This window comes from Grampus griseus (genome assembly GCF_964374135.1).
Source record: "Grampus griseus genome assembly, chromosome: 11".
NCBI classification, from domain to species: Eukaryota; Metazoa; Chordata; class Mammalia; order Artiodactyla; family Delphinidae; genus Grampus; species Grampus griseus.
Window position 1 is genome coordinate 44,348,363 of NC_139005.1, and position 11,738 is coordinate 44,360,100.

General features: G+C 47.2%; 1 protein-coding gene and 1 long non-coding RNA gene across 4 annotated transcripts; both read left to right on the forward strand.

The window, feature by feature from the left end:
- Window positions 1-549: 549 nt before the first annotated feature.
- On the forward strand, window positions 550-8,621 carry PA2G4 (proliferation-associated 2G4). Of its 2 annotated transcripts, XM_082665876.1 has the most exons (14): window positions 550-810; window positions 2,616-2,744; window positions 3,006-3,111; window positions 3,204-3,273; window positions 3,521-3,613; window positions 5,189-5,252; window positions 5,480-5,558; window positions 5,735-5,813; window positions 5,904-6,037; window positions 6,721-6,815; window positions 6,941-7,068; window positions 7,227-7,280; window positions 7,499-7,565; window positions 8,401-8,621. In XM_082665876.1, exons 1-13 carry the CDS (start codon window positions 723-725, stop codon window positions 7,562-7,564), a joined length of 1,185 nt encoding a protein of 394 aa, XP_082522002.1. In that variant the 5' UTR covers window positions 550-722; the 3' UTR covers window position 7,565; window positions 8,401-8,621. The 2 variants fall into 2 exon arrangements, with proteins under 2 accessions (XP_082522002.1, XP_082522001.1); XM_082665875.1 differs by having other exon boundaries at window positions 7,499-8,621.
- Window positions 8,622-10,286: 1,665 nt separating this feature from the next.
- Window positions 10,287-11,467, forward strand: LOC309829839. Of its 2 annotated transcripts, XR_014297437.1 has the most exons (4): window positions 10,287-10,305; window positions 10,419-10,443; window positions 10,826-10,848; window positions 11,118-11,467. It is a non-coding gene; the product is annotated as an uncharacterized lncRNA (long non-coding RNA). The 2 variants fall into 2 exon arrangements; XR_014297438.1 differs by lacking the exon at window positions 10,287-10,305 and having other exon boundaries at window positions 10,330-10,443.
- Window positions 11,468-11,738: the final 271 nt, after the last annotated feature.

Genomic DNA, 11,738 nt, shown 5'->3' on the forward strand with positions numbered 1-11,738 from the left:
GAAGTCTGGCTGCTCAGTTAGCCCCTGCTGCACAGACTCCTGATCTCCTTCCACACCCGCTCTGCCCCTCCCCGTTCTCGCAGCACCTGAGGACGAGCGGACTGGCCGGGCCGGTCCCTCCTGCCACTCCAGGGATCCGGGGAAGGGCGTACGCGCCCTTAACGCAATCTCCCCGACTCGCCTCTGTTCGGCTCCACCCTGCCCCGCAGCCTCCAAACACACTTCCCCGCCGTAGCTCCGCCCCTTCTCCCTTAGCCCGTCCCTCTCTATTACGGGTTCTCGCTCAGCGCTCCTGGTGATTGTGGTTTTTCCGGGAGAGACCACGCTTCTACTCACGCTCTCCAACGGCTCCGCCTTCCCGCCGGAGCCTGACCCTTCCCAGCGTGCTCGGCGATTCCGGCGTGTGAGGCCCTCGGAAGGCAAGGCCCCAGGGCCTGGCTTAGGGACGCGAAAGGCAGACTGGGAATTGTAGTTTGATAGCCCGCGAGGGGGGCTAGAGACTGGCGGTAGGAGGGACTCGTTGTCCCAGCGTGCCCTGCGCCTCAGACCGCGCGCTCGCAGTTTCTCGCTCTCGCCCGCCCTCCGCTCCCTAGCTTGCTCGCGCTTTTGCTCGCGCTCTCCTCGCGGATCGAAGGGACTGTGGCTACAGCCTGTGGCTGGGAAGGGCGACAGAGGCGGCGGTTCAGGAGAAACGAAGCTGCAGGGGTGGTGGTGGTGGGAAGATGTCGGGCGAGGACGAGCAGCAGGAGCAAACTATCGCCGAGGACCTGGTCGTGACCAAGTATAAGATGGGGGGCGACATTGCCAACCGTGAGTGCGGCCTCAGGGGTCCGGAGATCGAGGCTGGGAGGGAGGGGCAAGGGGGACGGTGTTGAGCTGGCCCCTGAGGGGCTGGAGCGGTGGGGTCATGCAGTGTGGGCTAGTGAGGGCCCCGCGCAGGTTTGCTGGAGGTGGCGTGGTGGGGAGGCTCCGTGTCACGCCTGGGACCTGAGAGGCTAGGCCTGGGCTGGAGTCTCTGGAGATGCGGGCGGGCGAGCGGGCGGCCGGGAGGGGCGGAGAGCTGGGCCTCCGGCCGGCTCCAGCCCTAGGTGGTTGGTAAGGAGGCGAGGCGTATCTCTTGCCCCTCACCCTTCAGTCCGGATCTCTGTCTCTGATTTTGGCAGCAACGAAGCCATCTCGAAAAGGAAGAGCCCCTCTATTTTGTAGCGGCTCTCCGCCGTCAGGAGCCTAGCCGGCACGTGTTGCCAGGTCCCCTGCGGATCGCCGGCTCTCTCCGCTGTGGTCCCTGACACCAGCTTCCCTACCACGTGCTTTGTTGTAGTTTTTCGTTCTTTACTTCAGCTCCTTCCTTGATGGGGGCCGCCTTCTACTCTTTGGGCCAGCTCAGGGACCGTTGGAGGGCACCCCATAACTCTTGGAGATGTATCTCACTGTTCTCGAAGTTATTCATCACTACCTCCAATCTGCGCAAATGGCTTTAGTTAGTCGTCAAATTTGATTGTTCTCAAGGTTTTCACAACTTTAGGAGTGTTTTGAGGTCCTCCCCCCAACTAGGCAAACCTGTGAATAGTACTGTTAAAGGGGGGACTGATGTTAGAATCTCAGAATATTAGGACTGTGCTCTGACTTACTCAGTAGCTGCCCCTGCCACTCTGGACAGATGTCTCACTTTCTGACTTCTCTTTTTCCAATTTAAAACCCAGTTAGGGGGACAGAAAGTGCTTGTCTTTGGGCTTTTAAATGGTTTTGACAGTAAAGATAGGCATTTAGGATGCCTTTGATCCTATGGCTGAAAACCTGAGGTTTTCAGACTTCCAAAGAATCACCAAAACTTGGATCACAGAAATCAAATCTGAAGTCCAGGATGGGCCGCGGAGAGGGTATCCGGTGAACAAAACAATGCTTTATAACATAATGGACATGGAGTGGTTTGAATCAGAAAAAAAATTTTTTCCCTCTTGCAGTTTATAACTTCTGAGGCACTTGTGATTCCAGATACCAGTTTGAAACTCTTTTGGGTCACATACCTCTTTGAAACCTGCTAAAAGCAGAGCTTGCTGAAGCTCAGGGACCTTAGTTTAAGTCTCCTTGACTTGTTATTTGAAGAAATAAGTTTACATAAATTGGGATTACTAACATCTAATTGGGGTGTCTGGGAAGGGAAGAAGGTAGCATTTAACGGTGCATCAGCTTGGAGTCAGCAATTGCATGTCTGTCTTCCTGTTGTCCCTGACGCCTATAAATTTCCTCCAGGCTGCTTTGCATGTATGTTGGATACCTTGGTGAGAACCCCCTTAAAGTTCATAATCCTGTCCTACCACACCACAGATACCATCTTTGAAAGTCTCCCTTGCCTAAGGAGACAGATGGTGCATACCCAGTTGTCACACTATATAAGGGAGGAAAGGGAGTGTTGGCTTTTTTATTTCAGGAAAGGAAGGTAGAGATTTCGAGATTATAGGGAGGTACATTGCAAGAGACAAAACTTATTCCCTCTTTCATCCTTTGAGCAATGGCACTAGGGAATATTAGAAACTCTAAGTCCAACTTCTAGGTGTTTCTTGGATGGTAACTTAGACAACACATGCAGGACTGATACGGGGTTCTGTTCCCAGGGGTACTTCGGTCTTTGGTGGAAGCATCCTGTTCAGGTGTGTCGGTACTGAGCCTGTGTGAGAAAGGTGATGCCATGATAATGGAAGAGACAGGGAAGATTTTCAAAAAAGAAAAAGAAATGAAGAAAGGTAAAAATAATCCCTCACGAATTTCCTAAGTTTGACCCTTATTCAGTCCTGTTTGTTTTATTGTAATGATGCAACCCCTACCCCAGCACTCGTTGAGATATTTGGAAATTTGGAATGGCAGGGGGGATTCAAGCAGTTTCCCACCCAATCCAAATTGATCAAACTTAAGCAAGACCCTGAAGAAAATCCACTCATCTTTCTGAGGGGCAACAGGGCTCCAAGAGAGTGAGCAAGGCAGTAAGGCTGATTGTCTCTTTACAGGTATTGCCTTTCCCACCAGCATTTCAGTAAATAACTGTGTATGTCACTTCTCCCCTTTGAAGAGCGACCAGGACTATATTCTCAAGGAAGGTGACTTGGTAAAAATGTAAGCTTAAACTATTTTAGAGCACTTGTCTTCTTCCTAAGCATTCACAGTAGTGCCAGTTGCTAATGCTGTACTCTGCTCTTGCCTTTCAGCGACCTTGGGGTCCATGTGGATGGCTTCATCGCTAATGTGGCTCACACTTTTGTGGTTGATGTAGCTCTGGTAGGTGGACCACTTTGAACGCTGTTCAGCCAGTGGGGAGTGGGGGAGGGCGCACTGCTGCTTGCTTCTTATCCCCAGCCCCACCACCACGCAAGTTTTGAGAGAGTATCTAGAGAAATGAAAGAGGAAAGGGTGTTTTCTCTCCTGACCACTGGCTGCGTAATGGACACAAACAGATATTAACTGAAAGACCAGCTGTGTTAAAGAGCTTTCCAGGAAGGCACTCACTGCATTTCCTTATCTACAGGGGACCCAAGTAACAGGGCGGAAAGCAGATGTCATTAAGGCAGCTCACCTTTGTGCTGAAGCTGCCCTACGCCTGGTCAAACCTGGAAACCAGGTAAGCTGTTGAGTCCAACTCCAAAGCTTGTTAGAGCCAAAGATGCATTAGGCATCTACAGCTATTCTATACTGAAAGAGAAGAGGCAGGAATTAAAGAGTAATACCAAAGAGCAGTTAAATCTGAGTGCCTACCTTAGATGGTATTGTGCTAGGTGTAAGGGGATATGTGGTCCCTTTCTCATGGAGCCTGTAGAGATCCTTTTTCATATTTTGGATGTGCATCTTTCCCCAAAATAATTTGAGATAGAGAGCTTACAATAAAACACAGATACCACAGTTTTAAAACTCAATTTTAGAAGCTTATAAAACAAAAATCATAATAGTACCAGTAAATTGGTGGCAAAGAGGCCAAAGCCCCTTGCAAGACAAAATTAGGAAGCCCAGGGATCATAAACTGCTCATGAATTCATACAATTTAGTGTGTTAGACTATTAATGGAGATTTTTCTCTAACGCTTAGATTTCAGAGACCTGTTCAATACTTAAAGCATCCTCTTTTTTTCTGTGCTCTCTTCTTTACACTTTTCATCAGTTTGTCCCCATTGTAACTTAATTGCATCATTTTTACTTAAACCTCTGTTGTAGGTTTCTTACAGTGGTACCTACTTCGTAGAGCTACCATAAAGCACTTTGAACAGTACTTGGCACATAGTAAGCCCTTGTGTCAGCTATTATTATTTTGCACGTTAATTATTTTTATTATTTATATACTGTGTCTTTTCATTATTTATATTGTGTCTTTTCACTGAAAGGTACTGTTAATATAGTGGCTGTTGTCTAGCTGTGACATTAGACTTTCTGAATTCTCACCCTGTTGCCACCCCATACTGATTTTAAATAACTTCAAGTTCAAATTTCCTCATCTGTAAAGTGGGGAAAATTGAATTGTGCCTTATTATCACATGGCTGTGAAGATTGAGATCATCCATGTAAAAAAGAGTTTCTATACCCTTTCAGCAGGTTAGAATTCCAGGTATAATGGACTAAACACTATGGTCAGAAAACCTGGGTTTATACCAGGTTCTTTTGGTTAACTGGTTTAACCCTGGGCAAATCATGTAACCTTTCTGAGCCTCAGTTTCCTCCTCTAGATTGGGTTGTAGATCTGCACTATTCACCTTAGAGAATCATTATCTAAGTAGACCATCTTCGTGAAAGTGCTTTGTAAAATGGTATGCAAATGTTATTTCTAGGTTGTAGGGATGATAGGGCCTATGAAATGAAAAACCAATGCGAATCATTGCACTTGCTTGAGGATATTAGATCTCTCAGTTCTTTTTTTTTTTTTTTTTTTTTGTGGTACGCGGGCCTCTCACTGTTGTGGCCTCTCCCACTGCGGAGCACAGGCTCCGGACGTGCAGGCTCAACGGCCATGGCTCACGGGCCTAGCCGCTGCACGGCATGTGGGATCTTCCCGGACCGGGGCACGAACCCACGTCCCCTGTATCGGCAGGCGGACTCTCAACCAGTGCGCCACAAGGGAAGCCCTCTCAGTTCTTTTATGCTTCTTGTTCTCATGGTAGACAACTTACTAGCCCGTGTATCTTATCTTTTATTTGATCTTGTACTTCTAGAACACACAAGTGACAGAAGCCTGGAACAAAGTTGCCCACTCATTTAATTGCACACCAATAGAAGGTGAGACCTCAGATAGTAGGGTTGGGGGTCTAAGTATGAGTGGTTTTGCAGAATTAAGACTTTTGCTCCCTTGAGGATCCATCTTGGCTCTGACATAATCCAAGCCAAAAACCTCAGTGCCCTGTGTTTCCATAGCCAGGCACTTTGCTCTCATTACGTGGGTGGGTGGGTTGGAAACCTTTTGGGATTCTAGGTGAGTGGTACCATAGACTTTGTCCAATCTGCAGGTATGCTGTCACACCAATTGAAGCAGCATGTCATCGATGGAGAGAAAACCATTATCCAGAATCCCACAGACCAGCAGAAGTAGGTGCCCTGTATGCCACCCTGTACCTTCTGTCATACCAGACTAGTCATGAATTTATCCTTCCATACTCCAGGCTAATCTTTTTTTTTTTTTTCAGGCTAATCTTATCTACTTTCTACTCTAAACTCCAGGAATTATTTATTGCTCTTTATGGTTCCCTTTCTGTTCCTTTTAGGAAGGACCATGAGAAAGTTGAATTTGAGGTACATGAAGTATATGCTGTGGATGTTCTCGTCAGCTCAGGAGAGGGCAAGGTGAGTAATGTTTACCAGAGCTAGCGGGGTGGGGGGGGGGTGCTGAGGGTGTGTTCCAAGAGCACCAGACCAAAATGTGATCTTTTTTAGGCCAAGGATGCAGGACAGAGAACCACCATTTACAAAAGAGACCCTTCTAAGCAGTATGGCCTGAAAATGAAAACTTCTCGTGCCTTCTTCAGTGAGGTTGAAAGGCGTTTTGATGCCATGCCTTTTACTTTAAGGTACTACTGCACTTACAAGCTCAGGGCTTGGAACCAGTCTGACCCATAGACCACACACCCAGGAGCACTCTTTTATTTATTTATTTATTTTTAATTTATTTTATTTATTTATTTTTGGCTGCGTTGGGTCTTCCTTGCACGCGTGCTTTCTCTAGTTGCGGCGAGCGGGGGCTACTCTTCGTTGCGCTGCGCGGGCCTCTCATTGCGGTGGCTTCTCTTGTTGCGGAGCACGGGCGGTGGCTTCTCTTGTTGCGGAGCACGGGCTGTAGTCACATGGGCTTCAGTAGTTGTGGCTCGCGAGCTCTAGAGCGCAGGCTCAGTAGTTGTGGTGCCAGGACTTAGTTGCTCCGTGGCATGTGGGAACTTCCCGGCCCAGAGCTCGAACCCTTGTCCCCTGCATTGGCTGGCGGATTCTTAACCTCTGTGCCACCAGGGAAGCCCCCAGGAGCACTCTTCCTTCCCCCACCTTTCCCTCCCTCTCTCTCCTTTCCTGCCTAGACTTGTAGCTCCAGCCTGTGTGCATGCCTTCTCCCCTCTGCCATCTCCCTCTCATAGAAGGTAGTGTAAAAAAGCAATCCTACGCATGATTTCTGCCTGAGGGTAGGAGTTATTTAAAAACATGAGCAAAATGGTAAGACATGATAAGGAGATAAGGATACCTGAATTTGTCTCTCCCTCCCTAGAGCATTTGAAGATGAGAAGAAGGCCCGCATGGGTGTGGTGGAGTGCGCCAAACACGAACTGCTACAACCATTTAATGTTCTCTATGAGAAGGAGGGTGAGTTCTAAGAAGAGAGTTGTACTTTGGAGCCCCTGATTATGGTCCCCTCCTCCCTATAGCTCACAGAAAAGAGGATGGATGACAAGGGAACATTTTATCAAAATACTTTGTTTCTCTCATAGGTGAATTTGTTGCCCAGTTTAAATTTACAGTTTTGCTTATGCCCAATGGCCCCATGCGGATAACCAGTGGTCCCTTTGAGCCTGACCTTTATAAGTCTGAGATGGAGGTCCAGGATGCAGAGCTCAAGGTTAGTGTGGGATGGAAAGGGGCGGGCACGTGGCACTTGTCTTGGGAGTGAGGAATAAGTGATGGGAAGGTCCTGAAGAGAGCTACAGTGCTGAGAGTAGCACTTGGTGTTTGCTCCACATTCCTCAAAATTTGTTTTCCTTCTTCTATATGTTCCAGGCCCTCCTCCAGAGTTCGGCAAGTCGGAAAACCCAGAAAAAGAAAAAAAAGAAGGTTCGTTACAGTCATCCCTCTCTGGCAGGGTGAACCTGATCCCTCTTTATTCCACCTTCCTGGGTCATGGTGGGTGTATAGATTTCTGTATGTCCTTATTTCTCCCCGTCTCAGCCCTGACCTAGAGAATTAGGATATTTTTGTCCTTGGTCCCCCAGACACTACCCTAAGTTGTTGGAAACTGACATGTCTTCTCCCTCTCCTTTCCATGAATGTAGGCCTCTAAGACTGCAGAGAATGCCACCAGTGGGGAAACTTTAGAAGAAAATGAAGCTGGGGACTGAGGTGGGTCCCATCTCCCCAGCTTGCCACTCCTGCCTCATCCCCTTCCCACCACACCCCAGGCTCTGTGAAATGCAGTTCGTCTTCTCCACCCAGGACCACCAGCAGAGCGGGGTCTCCCTGTCCTCGTCCCAGTCCCCCAACCCAGCCCCCTTCCAACAACAACCAGCTCCAACTGACTCTGGTCTTGGGAGGCCAGGCTTCCCAGCCATCGAAGACTACTTTAAATAGAAAAGAGAAATTGAATAATAAAATCAGGAGTCAAAATCCATCGTCTTCAAGCCCCTCTTTCTAGCCTTTTTCTACTATTCTCTGCTTGGTCGAGGTTTATGACCCTACAACAGAACGGGGAAGAGGCTAAAGTAGCCGCCACCACTAAAAACTCAGCTGAAATGTTTTTATACCACTCCAGCGTCAGCATTTTCCCATCTGTTGGGGCTTGTTCCTCTCTCTTGTCCCACTCTCCCCAAGATTTTATCAGGGCTCAAAATAGAGGAGCTATTCTTCAGACTGTTTTTCTTCACATGTGGCAGATTCCTTTTATGATCCAGGCTGTCTAGTCAGGCCCCTCCCATTTTTAGGAGCTGGAGCCTGCGTTTACCAAGGGATTCTCATCTATCAAATGGATCCTCATTTGTAAATCTTTGTAGTCAATTTTGTTCTGCAGGACATTTTTTTCCCCCTCCACAAGGCTGTAAAGAAGTAATCCATCTCAACCATGTCCATTTCTTTGGAGTCAGTGGGATTCCTCCCTTGCTCTATCTTAGAAACCTGAGTCGGAAGCTCCACTGTGGTTTTGTTCCCTGTATGAAATATTTTGACCTCCCTTTCTTGAAAGAAAGACCTGGAACCAGAGGAGCAGACTGATTGAAGAGACAAAACTCCTGGCTTTCTGAAGCTGTGGACTTGGATGAATTGCTAGGGGTTTGGAGAGAAAGTTGACGAATTTCAGTACCTCTGGCATGCTGTCCCAGGGAACTAGGGCTCCCGCTAACTTACAAGGTTTTTAAACACATTGAAAATGACATGGCGTTAAAATAAATTTGGATTTGCTCATAATCATGTGTCTTTGTTTGCTGCTCTTATTTGATGGCGGTGAGAGAGTGTGAGTTGAAGTGGTGATCATTTGGAACCTGTTTTGTTTTGTTTTGTTTTGTTTGGCATGCAGAATCTTAGTTCCCCAACCAGGGATTGTACCCATACGGAATCTTAACCACTGGACTGCCAGGGAAGTCCCTGGAACCAGTTTTCTATAGCCATATTTTACCTTTCTAAAACAAGGAATACCTTGAGTTGGGGGGACATAAATCCTGGGTTCTCTGAAAAGAGTACATTTTCTATGGGAGTTTGTGATTTAGTTTTCTGACGTAAAAACATAAACCTTGCTGCCGACACTGTTCGGGACATTAATGTTTACTGCAAAAAGTAAGAACACTGTATGCAAGTGATCTTGATTTAGGAAGCCAGGAAGAATGCATTTAGTGTTATGCAATTTTTCAGGGCCAGCCTGAGATTGGATGGGTAATTTGTATTAGAGCTGCTTCCGCATGAGGCATTGCTGACCTGAAGATACTATGCTGAGTGAAACTGAACACATCCCTTCATGAGAACTTACAGAGAGTGGGCAATCAACAGGTGAGATCCCAGCGGATTTGATATAAAAACAATCCTGGGATTTTTTGTTTTCAAACACATTACCTTCTGCTGGTGACAATACTAGAACCGCTTAGGCACTTGGAACAAGGGCCCTAAATTTAGAAACCTTGTTTTTCCAGAGCTAAAAAGTGAAATTTTATAAAGGGAAACCACTAAAAAAGGGATTATAACAAGCCGTACCGTATCTTACAGTGAATAAGGTGAAGTCTGTATGATGAAGAGTTCTCTTTCATCCATAACTGTAGCCCAATCTTTGGGTGTCTTTTCCGGGTACTTCTGACCTAACCATACCGTGAGACTGGGAAGTTGTCTTGCCACCAAATACCATTCTTGCCCTAAAGAAACGTGTAGCTCATCTTGCTTCCCCTCTGTCCATTGATTTGATCTTCACCCTATGCAGAAGGAGAATCACTTAAGTATTTTCTGAACAAGATGCATCGTGGCCAGGAATATAGTGATAATCTGCCTCAGGCATTGTAGAGAAAGACCGGACTTGGCTAGGAAAAGAGTTTATCTTCGATAGTTACAAAGTTCTCTGTAGTATGACAGCTTTCTCGACTCCTCACTTTACATCCTTTCAATGTTCTGAAATCTTAGGACCTTTGTAAGTTCCAAGATCGAATCTCCCTGCAGCAATTTAGTTTAGAAAATAAGGTAAACCAGTAAAACAAATCAGGAGTTTTTGTTCAATCTGCACCTATCCATAGTAAAATGGAGGATATCGCCAACAAACTGCAACTCCCATGAAGCAATGAGAGGGAAGGCGGAAGTAGCTGCCCTTTGCTCGTTTGCACCTCTAGGTCTCTTATTGGAAATATGTGCTCATATTTAAATAATACAGTATCCTCATAATAAAACTGGGGAAAGGGGAATTTTGTAACTCAAACTCAAAATACTGTTTTCCAACAGAACTTTCCTAATTCAATCACTTCTCAGATACCTAAGGCCGAAACCCATTGTTACTCCCCTCGGGGAGCCCCGCCCCTAGGGGCAGGGCGAGACAACGGAAATGACGACAATGAGCGTTCCATTAAATATCCGTAGGCGGGCCTGTAGCCCTCTCTCGGCCTTAGCGCCATCTTCGGAGGTGAGTGTCTGTGCTGCTGTGTTCGGTTTCCGAGTACAATCCACTAACATCTGATCTCTGCAGTTACCATCGTTATAGCAAACTAACTACAGACTTTTTTTCTTTCCCCGTAGAAACCTCCGCGCCATGAGAGCGAAGGTAAGCAGTCCCTGGCAGTGATCTGAGGCTGTTAAGAATTGGCGATTGTGGGGGTAGACCTTGGCAAGGGAAGTCCGCCATCGTTCCGGGATCGCTGGGTTCTCAAGGGTGCCCAAGATATGTTGGGAGAGGAAGGATAGTTTGGGGAGAAGCAAAGGAAGTGGTGGGTAAGTGCTGTGGTGAGAGAGGCTGGGAGTGCGAGAGAGGGCGGGAGTAGAAGAGCGCATGCGGAATTCGGGGTTTCACGTCTGGGATCCGGGTGGGAGTCCAAATTGTTGATGTGGTTACTCATATAATGCTCTTCATATCCCTGCCTAAACTTGTTACTAAAACTAATGATACCTTGTTTTATTGTCTGCCTCTGGTTATGATCGGTTGCCAGTGGAGGAAGAAGCGAATGCGCAGGTATGCTGAGACATTTCCAGTACATGAGGGGGGAAGTGGAGCGCGCCTTGGATAAAACTTGGGAGGAACATTTGGTTTAGAAATCTAAAACAACTTTAGGTGAAAAACGTTATGAGCATTGACTGGCCAAAGCCAGGAGTTGGGACACAAGACGGTAGCATCGTATTGTTGATTTTACCCCTCGCTTGTATTGTCTAGATGTAAAGTGCGAGGGAAAGACTGAGCTCGGGTTTGTGGGCAGGAGGTGTATACTTATGTCTGGTTTTCAGGCTGAAGCGCAAAAGAAGAAAGATGAGGCAGAGGTCCAAGTAAACTTGTACACCCATGGAAGCCACAGGAGCAGAAACACGGGAAGCCAGAGGCCAGGGACGCTGGTACAAATTGTTGGACTGCTTGCCTACTGTCTAGAATTTGTCTCAGTGGATCTGGAACATCGATGGCCATTCTGATCGCCTCGACCGCCTTTGAGAGACCCACTTTGCTCGTATCAAAACGGCCCCTTTTGGCCCTTTGCCCTGGACCTTTTGACATACTGGACTAGTTCTATTCTCAGTTGTGGCTGAATGTAACATGTAACAATAAATCATATCTTTTGCTGTCTTAGCTGAAGAAAAAAATTCGTCTTGTGTGTTATGTGATTTTTATGGTTCCATTGGCTGGGGATTCTGTACCAGTACAGTCGACCTCTCTACCCCGTGATGTAGAGGAAGTCAAGCAAGCTCCTTAGGCTGCAAGTCGGGTGTGGGGGTTCTGGCCCTCGGAGCTGCTGGAGCATTGGGTGCCCTTTACTTCCTGGAAAGGGTGTTAACACACGTCAGGGAGAGTGTTCAAGCTGATCTCGCGGGCACAGGGGCAAAATGTGGTTCCCCTCCTCCCTTGTCTAGGCCTGC

Coding starts and splice junctions, on each gene's coding strand:
- PA2G4 (XM_082665875.1), top strand. CDS start 723: ATGTCGGGCGAGGACGAGCAGCAGGAGCAAACTATCGCCGAGGACCTG. Junction 811..2,615: donor GGGGGGCGACATTGCCAACC/GTGAGTGCGGCC, acceptor TTCTGTTCCCAG/GGGTACTTCGGTCTTTGGTG. Junction 7,069..7,226: donor TCCAGGATGCAGAGCTCAAG/GTTAGTGTGGGA, acceptor TATATGTTCCAG/GCCCTCCTCCAGAGTTCGGC.